The sequence below is a fragment of the Trichomonas vaginalis genome, chromosome IV (genome assembly GCF_026262505.1).
Source record: "Trichomonas vaginalis G3 chromosome IV, whole genome shotgun sequence".
Classification (NCBI taxonomy): domain Eukaryota; phylum Parabasalia; order Trichomonadida; family Trichomonadidae; genus Trichomonas; species Trichomonas vaginalis.
In genome coordinates, this window is record NC_067206.1 from 17,592,313 (window position 1) to 17,607,953 (window position 15,641).

The 15,641-nt window shown below is 33.9% G+C and overlaps 8 protein-coding genes across 8 annotated transcripts, besides 8 other annotated features; all 8 read left to right on the top strand.

Annotated features, from left to right (window-relative positions):
* Positions 1–120: part of a mobile genetic element that runs on past the window's edge.
* Positions 1–2,848: part of a mobile genetic element that runs on past the window's edge.
* Positions 93–120: a terminal%2Cinverted (terminal inverted repeat of Mariner transposon ID:TVAGG3_0114870).
* TVAGG3_0114890 (protein of unknown function, DUF4107 family) lies at positions 2,085–2,612 on the top strand (the record flags this gene model as incomplete). Its single annotated transcript, XM_001300615.2, has 1 exon — positions 2,085–2,612. One exon carries the CDS (start codon positions 2,085–2,087, stop codon positions 2,610–2,612), a length of 528 nt encoding a protein of 175 aa, XP_001300616.2.
* Positions 2,613–2,848: a terminal%2Cinverted (terminal inverted repeat of Maverick-1C transposon ID:TVAGG3_0114750).
* A 444-nt stretch (positions 2,849–3,292) lies between these two features.
* Positions 3,293–3,763, top strand: TVAGG3_0114900 (transposase family; the record flags this gene model as incomplete). Its single annotated transcript, XM_051223285.1, has 1 exon — positions 3,293–3,763. One exon carries the CDS (start codon positions 3,293–3,295, stop codon positions 3,761–3,763), a length of 471 nt encoding a protein of 156 aa, XP_051108271.1.
* A 598-nt stretch (positions 3,764–4,361) lies between these two features.
* Positions 4,362–4,399: a mobile genetic element.
* Positions 4,362–4,399: a terminal%2Cinverted (terminal inverted repeat of Banshee-A3 transposon ID:TVAGG3_0114910).
* Positions 4,400–5,130: 731 nt separating this feature from the next.
* Positions 5,131–6,960, top strand: TVAGG3_0114920 (EF-Hand domain C-terminal containing protein family; the record flags this gene model as incomplete). The annotated part of the gene is made up of 1 exon (XM_001300614.1): positions 5,137–6,924. One exon carries the CDS (start codon positions 5,137–5,139, stop codon positions 6,922–6,924), a length of 1,788 nt encoding a protein of 595 aa, XP_001300615.1.
* A 402-nt stretch (positions 6,961–7,362) lies between these two features.
* On the top strand, positions 7,363–7,777 carry TVAGG3_0114930 (profilin (actin-binding protein) family; the record flags this gene model as incomplete). Its single annotated transcript, XM_001300613.2, has 1 exon — positions 7,379–7,747. One exon carries the CDS (start codon positions 7,379–7,381, stop codon positions 7,745–7,747), a length of 369 nt encoding a protein of 122 aa, XP_001300614.1.
* A 597-nt stretch (positions 7,778–8,374) lies between these two features.
* TVAGG3_0114940 (dynein light chain tctex-type family) lies at positions 8,375–8,776 on the top strand (the record flags this gene model as incomplete). Its single annotated transcript, XM_001300612.1, has 1 exon — positions 8,375–8,776. One exon carries the CDS (start codon positions 8,375–8,377, stop codon positions 8,774–8,776), a length of 402 nt encoding a protein of 133 aa, XP_001300613.1.
* A 1,837-nt stretch (positions 8,777–10,613) lies between these two features.
* TVAGG3_0114950 (uncharacterized protein) lies at positions 10,614–12,725 on the top strand (the record flags this gene model as incomplete). The annotated part of the gene is made up of 1 exon (XM_001300611.1): positions 11,235–12,719. The coding sequence occupies one exon, from the start codon at positions 11,235–11,237 to the stop codon at positions 12,717–12,719; it is 1,485 nt and encodes a 494-aa protein (XP_001300612.1).
* A 151-nt stretch (positions 12,726–12,876) lies between these two features.
* Positions 12,877–12,906: a mobile genetic element.
* Positions 12,877–12,906: a terminal%2Cinverted (terminal inverted repeat of tvBac_53III transposon ID:TVAGG3_0114960).
* Positions 12,907–13,281: 375 nt separating this feature from the next.
* On the top strand, positions 13,282–13,566 carry TVAGG3_0114970 (protein of unknown function, DUF4106 family; the record flags this gene model as incomplete). Its single annotated transcript, XM_051223286.1, has 1 exon — positions 13,282–13,566. A coding segment is annotated over one exon (285 nt), but the record flags the coding sequence as incomplete, so codon positions are not given.
* A 1,248-nt stretch (positions 13,567–14,814) lies between these two features.
* Positions 14,815–15,342, top strand: TVAGG3_0114980 (protein of unknown function, DUF4106 family; the record flags this gene model as incomplete). The annotated part of the gene is made up of 1 exon (XM_051223287.1): positions 14,815–15,342. A coding segment is annotated over one exon (528 nt), but the record flags the coding sequence as incomplete, so codon positions are not given.
* Positions 15,343–15,641: the final 299 nt, after the last annotated feature.

Below are 15,641 nucleotides of genomic sequence, written 5' to 3' on the forward strand. Positions count from 1 at the left end.
CTGCGAACGCGTGATTGAATCCAATGGTGATTATATTTAAATAAACTTTATATATATGTAACTTGTTTATTTCTATTCGCAGTATTCAGGTTTGTGCTAAACACACCTTTGGACACCCTATATTAGTCATGATATGAATCTCAAGGTATGAACGAGGAGAGATGAGAGACTTATATGCTTCCCAAATTTCTTCAAAAGGTAATGTTATACCTGATTGTTTCCAAATGAGTTCAATGTCATAGCGTGAGAAACCTTGAAAGATAACGAAGTCAGTTATGAGACGTTTTATGTTTAAAGCTAAAAACCTCCATGTTTGCATAAGTATTGCTACAGTTAAGTGGTAATGTCTGACTTTAGTAATGATGTTAGCTAATGGTGAGTCTGGTTTTGACACTAAACCTTTACCAGCGAAGTCGTCACAAACTAATAAAGTGTTTGAAGGATATTTTTTGAAGGGGTATTTTGAAAGTTTTGATAGAATGTAGTTTGTCAGTCGTTTCATATCGTAAACTCCTGAGTACTGACGTAAGTGGTGTTTGTCAATAATTCTTTCCATCTCCTCAGAAGTCTTTTGCATTCCTGACTGTATAAATTCAACGATGGCATAATATTTCCTCTTACGTCGAATGTAACGTTGAAGAAATTCAATGAGTTCACTGTCTGGAACTTTAACGACAGAGGCTTGAACTTTTGACATAAATGTTTTCGCTGTTGAGTCCATAGAGTCTGAAATTGCTGATATAATGATTTGGTCATAATATGAGTCATTTCCTAAACGTTCTGTTATGAGTATATGACGAATGAGGTTAAATGTCTTACCTGAACCCATCTTTCCACAATAGAAATACACACCATTTGAACAGAATTCATAATCTTTGCTGAAAGGAAGAATAAGAGAAGAGTTAAGTTTGTCTGTAGTTTCATTCATGTCTTCATCTACGTCATGTATTAAATGCTTCATTTTATCTCCATTAAAAATGCAAGTCAGAAATATTCAGAACATAGCACCGAGTCTAACTGACAAGAGTATAAAGATATACTATGAACATGTTATGATGAAACCAACCAAAATTCAAGAAAGTCAGTATACTTATGAATATCCAAGACACTGGGTAGAGTATGTAGGAGGTGAGAAAGCTATTGAAATCAGACAGGTTCGAAGTATTCCAGCAGGAAGAACAATATTATTGAAGAATTTTAATGTTTTGAGGTATAATGATGAAACAAAGAAGCAAGATAGTTTTCCTGTTGCTGTGTATGTGAACTTAGATACAGGAGATGACATGAAAGTTTTTAATACAAAACTTCAAACGGTAGTGAGAGAACAACTGACTGCGGAAGGACATCTATTACCTTCAGAAGTTACCATAGCATATAATTTTGAAACAAACTCAATAGATTTTAAAGTCATCTCTGCAAAGAAGTCAGGATTTACATTTAATGAAGCAGATGTATATTCGAATGAAAATTTCAAAGCTATTGCATGGTTAGATAATGACGATTGCTTTAAGAAAATATTTAAATTCAGTGACTCAAAGATGTCAATAGATGACCTTCGTGGAATGTTACCATCGACGTTTACAGTAGAAGGTTCAGCAGGATTGCTTACAAGATTGTCAATTGGTGGTATTTGGTCTCGTGAGAACATTGTTATAAAATCCAGTATAAGTGAATTTGCTGAAGAATCTATATTATGTCTTTCAAACTACATGTATTCGCCGCCGAAGCATTATAGTATAACAAACTTTGTCAGTAAGTTTAACATAAGACTTGTCGAACCTTCTTCAATGAAAGATGTTGTGCTACCTAAAGATGGAAAGGATGGACTCATTATTGAAATGATTTTAATAGCATATTAAATGAGCTTGTTCTTGAAGGTCATTCATGATGAAATAACTGTTGTAGAAGATGTTAGCAATTGTTCAGACATTTTGAAGCGTATAGATGATATAAGAAAGAAGTTAGATAGACCGCAAAGTGGTGAGGGCGAAGCCCGTGAGAACGCTTATGTTTCATTGACTTTCTCCAGTAACGAGAATTTTTATGAGATAATATTGAAGAGAGATGATTTTAATATGGTGTAAATGGTAGCTTGGGCAGCTTTAGGCGCAATGGGAACAAAAGCATTAGCATTTGGAGCAAAAGCACTTGGAGCTTATGACGCAGTAAATAAAATGAGTGGAGGAAGGGTTTCGAAGACATTAGATGCAAATAAAGGGAAGATTGGAGGCTGGGTTGCAAAGAAGTTAAGATTAAATAAAATAGGGCTCATAAATAAAGCATCCAATTTGGTTGCGACTGAGTCAGAAAATGCTTTAGGAAAGGACGATGAGTTTGCAAAACACGCAAAAGACTTTAATGACCAGATGAAAGGTGAAACAATGCATTTAAATAGAGTCGATGGAACTAAAGAAAATGTTTCTTCTCCACCAGCGGTTTATCCATACGGACCTTATGGAATGTATGGAAACCCTTACGAAAGACCATTTGACCCATTGACTGGTGGAAGTAACTGGTATCATTACGGACGAAGAAGAAAGACAGTCAAGTTGGAGACAGACGTGAAGAAAGCAACTAAAAAGAAACCAAGGAAGAGAGTTATAAAGCAATGAATTCAACAGGGTGAAAAAACAGGTGAAAAAAGAGGTGAGATCTCACCACTTCACCTAAATTTATTTTTGGGCTATGTTTTCATACGTGTGAGGGTGGTGATATCATTAATTTTTAAGTTTATTTTTTATTTTATTTTATATAAATGACAGAACAAAAGCAACTCATTCGAATTCCACAGTATAACAAACATACATTTAAACATTTATTCTTCCTTCCTGAGCATAACATGTTCTTTCAAATACATCCGAGACCAGTTGACTATACATTGACTGTGTATAAAGATAGAAATAGTTATATCATTAAACCATACGATGACGAAGGTAAGTTATGTAAATTGTACGTTAAGAAGTTAGAGAAAGTTTATGGCTTCAAGTATGACTACAATAGGGTTAACACTGATGATGAAGATATTGAGGAAAATTTATGAGAACATTAGTGAAGTCGTTAGTGAGAATGATAGTGAGAACGTTTATTTTTTGCATTAGTGAGCTCGTTAGTGAAAATGTTAGTGAAGTCGTTAGTGAAGTCATTAGTGAAGTCATTAGTGAAGTCAGACGGTTTTGTAAATATTTAAGGTTAAGTTGGGTAAGGTGGAACGCAGTGCCGCCGTACCCAAGATAACCATACTAACTACCTTCACGGTAATGTTTCTTTTCCATTTTTTGCCATATTGGATGATATGACACGTAAAGTTCTCAAAACTAAATTATTGAAAAACAAGTCTTCCAACTCAACAGCGAAGGTTTTAAGAAAACTTTTAGAGGAGTTTATTCCTTACTGCATCTGGAACGATAACGGCGGTGAAAACCGCGGTGAATTCGGCCAGGTTATGCAGGAAAACGGAATGGTTTGGAAGCACACCTTGCCGTATATGCCAAGACAGAACGGCAAGGTGGAGCGCCTGTGGCCAAGCTTAGAAAAGTTTTTGCCAGACGAGTTGGATGATATTCAACAAATCAAGGACTCAGTTCAGCAGTTCATTGAAAAATTTAACAATACACCACATTTATCTCTCGATATTAATCCAAAAACGAATAGTAATTACACTCCTAACGAATTATTCGAAGTTTCAAAATTTTGGTACGAGCCAGAAATGCAAAAATGGGAGTTATATATCAAAGACGAATGGGTCTTAGCAAAATTTGAATAATTACATCATTTTAAATGACTACTAAACGATTTTATTTATGATCAAATTTTATATATTTTTTGGATCAAATCCATTTTAATAGAATTTATATACTATTCATCTATTAGTAAACACTACCGTATATTATTTTTTAAGCTATCTTATTTTTTGAACTTTTATTCAAATCTTTGGTCGCAAGAAGAATTGCATGATAAATAAAAACATTTAATCAAAGTCAATTTTATTTTTCATATTCAAATGGACTGAGTGTTAACATTTAACATTTTTTGCTAATTGTCGTCAAAAATTAGGCGTAAAGCAAAAATTGATATTTCATATGGTTTTATGATAGATAAGCATTATATTCACACTCATTATATTCGTAAATTTTGAGGTTTATCCTTCGCTTTTAAGATCATTGAATTTGATTTTTATATAAAATAGTTATATATTAGAAAATAATATGAGTTTATATGATATTATTTTTCAGAAGATTTTGTGTTCTACTTCAAAATTTTATTTTTTATTAAAAAGAATCTTTACAAAATATACATTTACTTTAATTAATATTTAAAAACGTGCTCTATCAAAAGTTCCAAAAATTCAATATTTTAGCTTTTCTGAGGTGTCACTTTTGATGAATTTCTGTTTACAACAAATCGTGATTAAAAAAATTGGTTGCGGTTTTTCCTAATCAAAAAACCAATTTTCGAATTAAAAAGTTGATTTTCTAAAACCCCATTAATGCTAAAAATTTTGGCATACACTCTTCACGACATGGATCGTGTAAGTCGGATTTTCCAAAGAAATAATTATCTTGGTAATTTGATTAAGTCTTTGACAAAACAACGCCAAATATTGCTAATATAGTATTTTTAACTTGTTGGAAATGTATTTATGCATAAATAAATTTTTATAATTACAAATTCTAAATAATAAACAATATTTATCTACATAGGATGCTATTTTGAGAAAATGTATTGTTATAAACAGACTTTATTGAATTGTTATTCCTTAATGGATATTATTTTCACGAAATATCAAATATCGATAATCAAAGTTAATAAGTATCCTTTTCTATTTATTTATATGCATTATTCTATATATATACAGGTATATATTGAAGTATTAATGGAAATTTGATCTAAAGATCCAGAAAATTATGAGGCAGTATATATGTACAGCTGCATTATTAAGGTTCTCTATGTATGAACATTAATTGTCGAAAGAAGTTTAGCTTAGATATGATGGTTAGAGTTAATACACTTCTCAAAGTTGGAAGATATACCTTTTCTTTTAGATAAAATGTCAAGGTATATTGAGAAAGTTAAGAAAGTAACAAAATCAGATTTTTTAAAAAAATTGTGGGGGTTAGATACGTTATTAATAACAAAATGACTCTTCCTCTTCTTCCGGGTCACACATTCCCTGACCCAACACAAACACGTTTCCACAAGAGCCAAGCTCTTGTTTTTGAGAATGGTGGCATGGCTATTCACGAGAATGCTCCAGGTATCGGCGGCACACTACTTCCAGGACAGTTACCACCAAAAGAAGCCATCAGCAGCACAACAATATACAATCAAGCTATGGGCGACAGCAACCAGGAAGGAGAAACAGTTCCTGCTTGGGTTGCATTTGGTTCACAAGTTTTACGTTTTTACGGCTACTTCAAGGAACCTGTTTTCAGCAGTCAGGAGGAGACATATCGCGTTCGCAAAGTTAAAATCTTATTCTTCTTAGAGGATGATACCATCGAAATTGTCGAACCACGCGTTAAGAACAGCGGTATTCCACAAGGTACATTCCTTCGCCGTCACCGTGCCAAGAAGGACGATGATAGCTATGTTAATGTTGGCGACTTTCACATTGGCGAAGAATTTTCACTTTACGGTCGTGTTTACTTCATTCAGGAAGCAGACAAATTCACACACGAATTCTTGGACAAACTTAATCGCGACGGCCGTACAGACGAAACTATTCCAGACGATCCATACATCCAAAAGCGCACACTTGTTGAATACAACGAAACACATCGAAACAGAGGTGTTCCTAAGCCAGAGATGCTTAAGCTCCGCCAGTTCCTTGCCAACGATGGTCATGTTCTTCGTTTCTACGCTACATGGGATAACCGCGACCGTCCATTTGGCGATTTGCGTCAGTTTGTTATTCACTACTACTTATCTGATGATACTATGGAAGTTCTTGAAGTTCGTCACCAAAATGATGGTCGTGATCCAGTTCCATCCTTTGTCAAACGTGGCCAAATTCCAAAGCGTCTTCTTTCACTCAGCGAGAATGATCCACGTTTCCTTCCAGCTGAGAACTACTTCCGACCAACAGATCTTCACATTGGCGACGACATCCAGATTCTTGGCCGCACAATGCACATCTTCGACTGCGATCCATACACACGCAACTGGTACATCGAGAACATGGGCTACAGTGCAGAAGAAATGTCACCTGTTGCACATGAAACAGTCGAAGACAAGCCAACACAAGTCAAATTCGAAGTTCCACCTCCATCTCTTATTGGCAGTGATGAAGACACGCTTAGATCATGCATCTCCCTTCATCCAAAGCCAGCACCAAAGGACCAAGTCAAACTTCTCAAGCACAGCAACGATATTCTTCGTTTCAAGTGCCACATGGTCACTCGCAACAGCGTTGATGCAAGCCGCAGCTTCATTCTCACATACTTCATGGCTGATGACACAATCCAAGTCTTCGAACCACCTGCTCGTAACAGCGGAATCATTGCAGGTAAATGGCTTCAACGCACTAAACTCACTAATCCAGATACAGGAAAGCCATTCCAAGCCAGCGATTTCGAGATTGGAAAAGTCCTTACAATCAACTGCAGCAAGTTCCAACTTGATGAAGCTACTGAGTACGCGCTTTCATTCATGGAAGCAGATCCAGACAGCTTCCCACAGGCAGACTTGAACCGCATTGTTACAGATTTCCGCGCAGGTCTTAAGCAGAGTGGAAAAGATGCAACTGATTTGTTCAAGAAGTTCGCTAGTAACAACAAGATCGATGTTAAAGGTCTTCAGTCTATCTTCGAGGCTATTGGTCTTAGCATCAATGTTCATGAAGCTATCACAATCTTCCGCCGCTACAGCACTGAATCAAAACCAACGTCACTTAATATTCGCGACTATTTGTCATTTGCCCAATAAATTTCTTTTTTATGCTTTTTTTGAATTAAACATTTATTATTATATTATTATCAAATTAATTGATCTTCTTTTCTTTAATTTTATTATGCCTTAGTCATTCTATGTATGTGCAGCGAGGAAAAGTTCTCTTGAGGGCATTATTTTTTGAATTTTCATAGGCAAATGATATGAAACATGGTATTCGAATGGTCTTGGACTTAAGGTCCGAGGCCAGTGCACAAAGTCAACAGGCCATTGTGGTGGTGCTCTTTATTTCGACCAAAAGAAAGACCAAATAAATGGTTTCTACAATTAGTATTCTTTATTTATATTTTCAAGACTTAATTTTGATATTTTTAATCTACATGTATCAAACTTTATAAAGTATAATCTTTGAGTCATGACTATCTGAAATTGAGAAGATGTAATCTTTCGGAATTTTTTTGAATACTTGTTATCACTTCACTTATTTATAATGTCGTGGAGCGATCAGCTTGTCCAACTCAAGACAGAATCAACTGGCTGCGCCATCATCACACAGCAGGGTGCCCTTTGCGCTAAGGAAGGCACATGGAAGGCCACACAGGATGAACTCCTTAAGTACATCACATACTTCACAGAACCATCCCCAGCTCTCTCTGGCCTTTACTTTGGTGGCGAGAAGTACATCTGCAACCAGGCTAACACAGAGATGGTCTTCGCTATGAAGGCCAAGCAGGCTGTTGTCCTCCAGAAGACAAAGACACTCATCATCGCCGGCTACACAGATGGCCAGTTCCATCCAGCTGCCCTCTCTGCCTCCGTCGGCAAGGTTGCTCAGTATCTTACATCCTCCAACCTCTAAAGAGTTTCTACGGAAAGAATATTAAGCAATTTTAACTTTTTTTACTTTACAAGTATTTTTTACTATCATGGTATTGCTTTACTTCATTGGCGAAGTAATTTTCTTTATGAGAAAGTTTATCTTGGTATTTGGTCCGATTCAATTTCGTTGTTTGAGGTACCAGGATCTATTATAATTAATTCACGTAGGATAAATTACTTGTGAGTTAAATATTATCACATATATTCAATGCTTTTTCCTTATATGAATGTCAATTATTTAAAATACTCAGTTTTGAATGACTGTGATAACAAAAACATTACTAAGTCAATCCAATGCTACTAAAATTTGTGTATTTGCAAGAAGCTAAATACAATTTCGAACATTTCTATTAACCAAAAGACGGCTTTTTCTTTAAAAAAATGTTTTTATGCGTATTATCATTCATTCTTGAAGGAAAAAAACATTTAGAAATGATGGCAATCAATCTTCTAAAATCGAATCAAATCAAAAACTATTGAAGTAAGCTCTGATTTCTTGGTATTTAAACATTAACACTTCAATAAAGTAATTTGTTATAGTATAACTCTTTTTTATTCCTTCATTGTCTCTTTTGGCGATTTCTTGAATTTTTATTTTTTTTTCAAGATGGAAGAGGAAGATTACTTTTTTGCTGAAGAAGAAGCGGAAGAAGACGTTTATGTAGAAAGTGACAAACGAAAGGGCTTAGAACCTTTGAGAATTGCTGAAATTCGAACAATAATGGAACAAGAAATTAAATTTGGACTCAATAATCAAACATATAGTCAAGAAAAGGCACCTGAAATTGCAAAAATAGTTTCTAATAATGTTTTAACAAGAATACAAGACTTTGGAGCACCAAATTGGAAATATTTAACAAATTCTATTATTTTACCAAAAAATCAAACAGATATTGATTGCTATAGTGTTAATTTATGGGATGATGACGATGACTATATAGTTGTTTCACAAACAAACGATACAATTCGTTATACAATGACTTTATGGGGTATTTCATGCGAGATTTAACCAAAGAAATACATAATTTAAAGTATATAACTCGAAATTGTTACAAATTTGATTAATATCAATTAAATTATTCAAGATCTGTTCACTAATGTCATGATTTTGATCGCAGTTAATTTCTATGCGATCTTCTCATTGAACGTTTGAGATTTGAATGAATTAATTTACAATGATACATAAAACAAATTGATTTAATCCACGTGACAGAACACGGCCTGAATTTGATCATGAAGTTATCAAATCCAGATACCTAATCTATTTTATTTAACAAATTACAAATAAAATTTTATTTTGAACATTTTATCGGCAATATAGGCTGAACAAGATTAGTTTGATATTACAATGAGATCAACATAATGTAATTTTCATAAAATGTATTTGTTTTTATTTTTTTAAACATTATTAAGAAATTTACTTCTACGAATCCAAAAAGAATACCATAAACCTTCTGGAATCATGACAGATTGCATAGTTGATCTCTATGAAGATCAAGTAACCATATAAAGTTGCCTCAAAATCTCGATTGAAAGACATTGAATTTAGTTTTGAGAAGACTGTTTTTCATTTTGAGAATTATTAATTAGCATATAATTATAATCATATTGTATGAAGTTATCAATTCTCTTAAATTTTGAAAGCTTAAGAAATTTAAAAGCACAAACAAATATATATTATTAAAATCATGGTATTGATCAATTTGAAAAATTTTGAAATTTTGAATACGAATTTTAATGTAAACTTTAATAGTTGTAACAGAATAGGAAACATCACAGATGGCAACTTAGATTAATGAAAAGTTGGAATTTTTTCAATAAAATTTTATTCATGAAAAAAGATGCATGAAATACAATAATAGTAATATAGATACGTTATACAACATGTTCAATAAGTGATCACTATAAGCATAATAGCTTTAAACAAAATAATCATATCAAAATTTGTATCTGTAAGCAGCAAGAGTGTTATATCCTAATATTAGGTGTAACTACTTATTATACAATGAATACAATATAATGCATTGATTAATAGGCTAAAGAAAAAAAATTATATCCTTCAATTTGGACAATCCGAAATTTTTCTTAATTAATTGAATTAAATATACATTAATTTACAATCGAGTGATATCAGCGAGAAACTTATATGCACGTTTAACTTTATCAGATTTCAAATGAAAACATGGATTTCATTGCATGTTTTTCAATACTAGCTCCAGAAAAATGATACAAAGATGAATAAATAGTAATGTCCCTAAAATAAGGTACAAAACAAAAAATTATCAACAATATACTTAATTTCGGCTATTATGATAAAAAGTGAATATGTCAAAAACATTTATTCCATCATCTTGTTATCTGTACCTCACCACGGACTAATATGAAGAGAGATCAATTTCCAAAATTTTACCAAAAAGAGATTAGGCCTAATTTTTATGGCCAATCTTTATGATTTGTTATACAGATACTAGATCTACTACTCCCCAAAACAATTCATTTTTTGAATGGCCCCCTTTTTAGGCCTTCATTTTATGAAAAATGCCAATATTATACGATTATTAATATATTTATTTTTTTGTTCTCAATAAAGGTATTCAAAAGTCAATATAAACCATTCAAAATTGAGAGGAAACTCATTGAGAGGCTCGGAATTCGAGTAGTGAGGAAGGGTAAATTTTGAGAGCCAAAATTTCAAATCCCCTTAATATTTCAAAGCCCTTCTACTTAGATTTTGTGACTACCTTAATATCAAATTACATGTCACCGACTAAATCAGGAGCTTATTAACTTCATATCGAGGAAAAAATGAAATGCGGTATTCGTAAAATTTTCGGAACTATTTTGTGATGATTTCTCTGATAATTCGATTAGCTAATTGTGTTGAAGCAACCGATAAAGTTAATATTGAATTACTGGAGCCGATGTTCGATTCATCACAAAATCGTTGGGTATTAGGAAACTCAACTTATAACGAAAATGAGTATTATATTTTCTATTCTTGTAGTACTAGAGAAGTTTGCGGCTATTATAACGAATCAATAAACAATTTATCGGAACTTGATCTACGTTTCATAAAGATAAAAAGCGATTTTTCCTTTAATAATTTTAGTTTTACATATTCATATAATAGAACATATCACTTCTCTTCGGTTTTGAATTATTCAGACATATTTGAACCAATACAATACTTTTACGGAAATGCTACCTATATAGAAAATCTAAAAGATTTTCAAAACAGTAGCTACATTACAATTGTTTCACCATACAAAAACTATAATAATATGAGACGATTATCTGACGATCTATATGGAAAAATCGGATTTGTAAATGTTATTACAACTAATTCAACAAAATCTTGCAATCTATGGAATCCATACGAAAAACGATTCTACGAATTTGCTGGAACTGAAGAAACCTTTATTTCTACACTCAATAGAAACATATATGAACGAAATTTCAAACGTTTAATGAAATACGATGAAATTGCATTAATTTTTACTAACAAGCACCCAACTAGAACAGAACTCAATATCATGCACAAAGCAATGTCAGTTTTTCCAAAACTTAGAGTTATGTTCGGAAATCAGATTATTCTTCATGATTTAAGCTACTTGGCAGTGAATTCTAGTGTTAACTTCGTCTTGCTATATCCATCGCATGCTCTTTTCTCTGTAATTCAAAAGAAAGATTATTCCAGATTATTAAAACTAGCAGAAAGGCAAATTAAAGATGAAATTAAGCGTGCACGAGCCATGATGAACGAATCTTATATACAATCAAATGAAACAACTCAAAAACTAAAACAAAAAATTGATTGTTCAGGAAGGAATCCATTTACAGTTCCAGCTCAACTATATTATGGACCTCCACTGACTGACAGGCAATTTGACAGATCCAGATGCTTTATTAAACAAAATTTGGAAGGAGATAATTTTTCTCAGCCGTTTTATGTCGTTGGATCTAATAATACATGGTTTAACTTAATCTTACCAACAAACATATCGAGAAGAGTTTCACAAGATGAATTTTGGAATAAATTCTCAAATTTGACTTATAATTTGACAGAGCATATACCATGGAATGAATTTGGTCCTGGAATGCCACATTACAAAGAAATTTTGTTCGACCACGAAGGAAATCAAATCAATAAGACTTTTAAGATTAATTTACTTAATTCCACGGACAAATATTTCCATGGTGGAGCAGATAGAGCCAATTTCAAAGATTTAACTGAGTCAATTCAGAAACAATTGAAATATAAATACATTTATAAGCCAATGCATCCATTTGAGCGACTGATATTCAATTGGTTATATTCAGCATGTAATTCGACTAGCTGGTATCCTCTTTCTGTCCCTTCAAATCAAGATTCAATTTTTAATACGTTACCCGCTTACAAACATCTCAATAGCGGTAGTTTCGGATCATTCTACACAGGGGAATATGACAAATGTATATTGTTTTACGATTCTTCGGCCACAAGTGAGTTAATGCACTATTTGTTTTCAAAAGTTGCAAGTTTGGCCAACCAAACTCATTCATTCCCAGATCTTAAATTCGGAGCAATTAATGTTGATTTGAACTATGCGCAGTTTATGCCCAGAAACATTTCCGCTCCATTAGTTATGAAATCTCGAGTTCCGTTTGTTGCAGTTTTACCACAGCAATGGTATGGTTTTAAACCATTCATTGTAAATGATGCAACTAAAATAGATACAATACTATCAAAGTACCAAGGAAGACAAAGATATTCTCATCCTGTGAATGCAGCACCGTATATCTTCAATGAAACACTTTGGAATCCAATTTACTACAATTTGCTTCTTAAAAAGTTTAAATTTTTATCAAAGAAACATACATTTGAGAAATCTCCAAGCGGAAAGTCATGGATTACAAATGAAGTGTTTTATTGGAGTCTGCAGTTTTACAGACAAAAATATTTTTGGTTTTAAAACTTTCTGTCATTCTTTCAATTTTTTTTTTACATCCAATCTTTCTATCCCGATTTTCTAGGGTCAAAAGTTAATATTTTTGGTCGGGAAAAAGTAACTATAAATCATGAAATTGTGCTTAATATGGCCGCTATACTTTTCTGCTATATTTTTTGAAGAGTATGTCAGAAAGTGGTAAGTGAACTCTCAAGTCGACAAAAAAAAAGTGCACCCACTTGTATAAAGTTATTATTTGGTAAAACAATAATTGGAAAATGTGAAGGGAAAAAAGTATGTTGAAGAGATATATAAAAAAAAAAGTGGGGCCTCCAGGCACTTCGTGCCCTCTAGCCCTGAAGATGTTTAGTATAACTTTGTCCGGACAAGTAAGGGTCTATCGTCGCTACAGGAAAAGTTACGGGCGTTCCAAGGAAGTATACTTTGAGAAGACTTTCCCCCTTATAGAATGAGATAGGACGGTTATTTTACAAAACTGACAACACTTTGACCGAGTAGTTTTTTGAGCTGAACAAAAAGTGTCATATAAACATCTGTCAAAAACCGCTTTTTAACTTCACTTAAAATGCCACGTAAGCTACGTAAGAATATACGTAAGAGGAAGAGAGCATTGAAACATCCAATAGTAAAACTGACACCACAACAACAGTTGCAACAACAAATGCTGAATGACCCCACTATGTTGCAACAAATGTCAAGCAACCCTATGCTCTTAAACCGAGTTCTTGGTGCACAGAGTGGAGGTTTAAGAGCGGCACTTTTAGCGAAAATGGCAGGCTATGGTGGAGCTGCAGACGGAACAGCTTATAACCCTCAAAGTCAAATGAATTTGAGTTCACTCAAAAATCAAATATCAGATGTCAAAAAGTCAAACATAGACATACAGAAGCAAATAAGTGAAAACGAAAAGAAACTAGAATATGACAGACACACAAAGAAACTCAATGAGTTAAACGTAGAGAAAAAGAAGAAAGAAGAACAACTGAAAGAACTAAGTACAGAGGAATATGCGAAAAAAGTGTCAGAAAAAGCAGCAGAAGTAGCAAAAATGGAACAAGATGTCATAAATTTGAAAAACCATACTACTCAATATAAAGTACTGAAAGATGAAGAGATAAAACAAAAAGCCCTGAAGACATATATGGATAGCGATGAGTATAAAAAAGAAGTTGAAGCAAATGTAAAGGCAGAAAAACTTTTACAGTTGCAAAACCAAACCGTACAGTATGAAAACTTAGCACAAGAAAGTAAAAATAACGACGCAGCCATGCAAAAGGCAATGAAAAGCGCAGAATATATAAAAGCTAACAATGACTGGTTAGATGCCCAAGCCAACGCTAAAGCAGCCCAGCTTATAGGGTCAATAAGGACAAAAATACAAGCGGATGAAGACAGTTCAAATGAAGCTTTAACAAATGCTGACTTTAAGAACGCCTTCGAAGCTCTTCATAGTAAGGTGAAACAAGTGAACGACTTCTCATCTGGAAAGAAACTGAAGTCTGAAGGTTTCGACAAAGAGTTAAGAGAAGTAGCACAAAATCTGACGAAAATAACAGATGCAACAACGAGACAGGCAGTTCAAAGTGCCTATGACGCCGTTAGAGCAACTGTTGTGGAAAGTCAAGAAAAAGAGTTACAACAGACCAAAACAGACCTAGTAAATGCTTTCTTAAAAACGAAAAGTCAGGTAGGACATTATGCTGCAGATGGAACATATGTGCCAGCTGGTGGAACTTATATACTAGCTAGTGGAACTTATATACCACCAAACCCTCCAAGAGAAGCACCTGCACCAGGACTACCTAAAACATTTACATCGTCACATGGACACAGACACAGGCATGCACCACAACAACAACCAAAACCAACAGTTCAAAATCCAGCACAACAACAACCAAAACCAACACAACAACCAACAGTTCAAAATCCAGCACAACAACAACCAACACAACAACCAGCACCACAACAACAACCAGCACAACAACCACCTCCACAACCAGCACAGCAACCAACAGTTCAAAACCCTGCACAACAACAACCACAAACAGAGCAAGGACATAAAAGAAGTAGAGAACAAGGAAACCAAGATTTCTTAAAAATGCTTAAAGAAGACTATGGTTACCCAGATACTCTTGACTTTAGTGACAGATATAAAGAAGCTATTAGAAAGTTCAAGGAAGGAAATACTGACCCGAACCTATTTAGCTTTATGGCTCAGCACCAAATGGGATATAATTTCAAACCTGGAAAATACAAGCTCGCTAAGGGATATGATTTAATAGCATATCATCCAAATGACATGACTGAATTTACTCCGAGATATTTGGTGTCAGAGCTAAATGACAATTCAACTCTCTTCATGAAACGCGTAAAAAATAAAGACGGAACGAAAGAAGAAAGGTTTATGAGTCCGGATGACTTAGATAGGGAACTTGTTAAAAACGGTCTCGGAATATATGAAATGCCAGCAGATGAGGTACAAGAAACTCCACAGGAAGAAGTTCAGATACAACCAGACATGGAAGAAATAGTTCAGCAACAACAGCTAGAAGAGCCTGAAGGAAACGAACAAGTCCCTCCTTTGGAAACTAACTTCACAGAACTAGATGAAGATTTGGAACAGCCGAAAAATCTTGACCCTCAACAAGAGTATGAGGTGAATATGGAATCTTTCCAAGAGTCTAAGAAAAATTCGGCTGACATAGTAGAAGAATATCGAAAAATGTTTGCCGACATACAAAAGACTCCAACACCAGATGAAAATATTCAGCATAGAATGGAAGAACTGAAAGAAAATGTACACAAATACAACAACCCTTTTTACTTACGACCATATAACATTCAATCTTTGGCTGAACTCGGTGAAAATAAAAGGTTAAATTTCAACAAAACATATAGAAATGAAACATTGTTTAAAGTTCATTC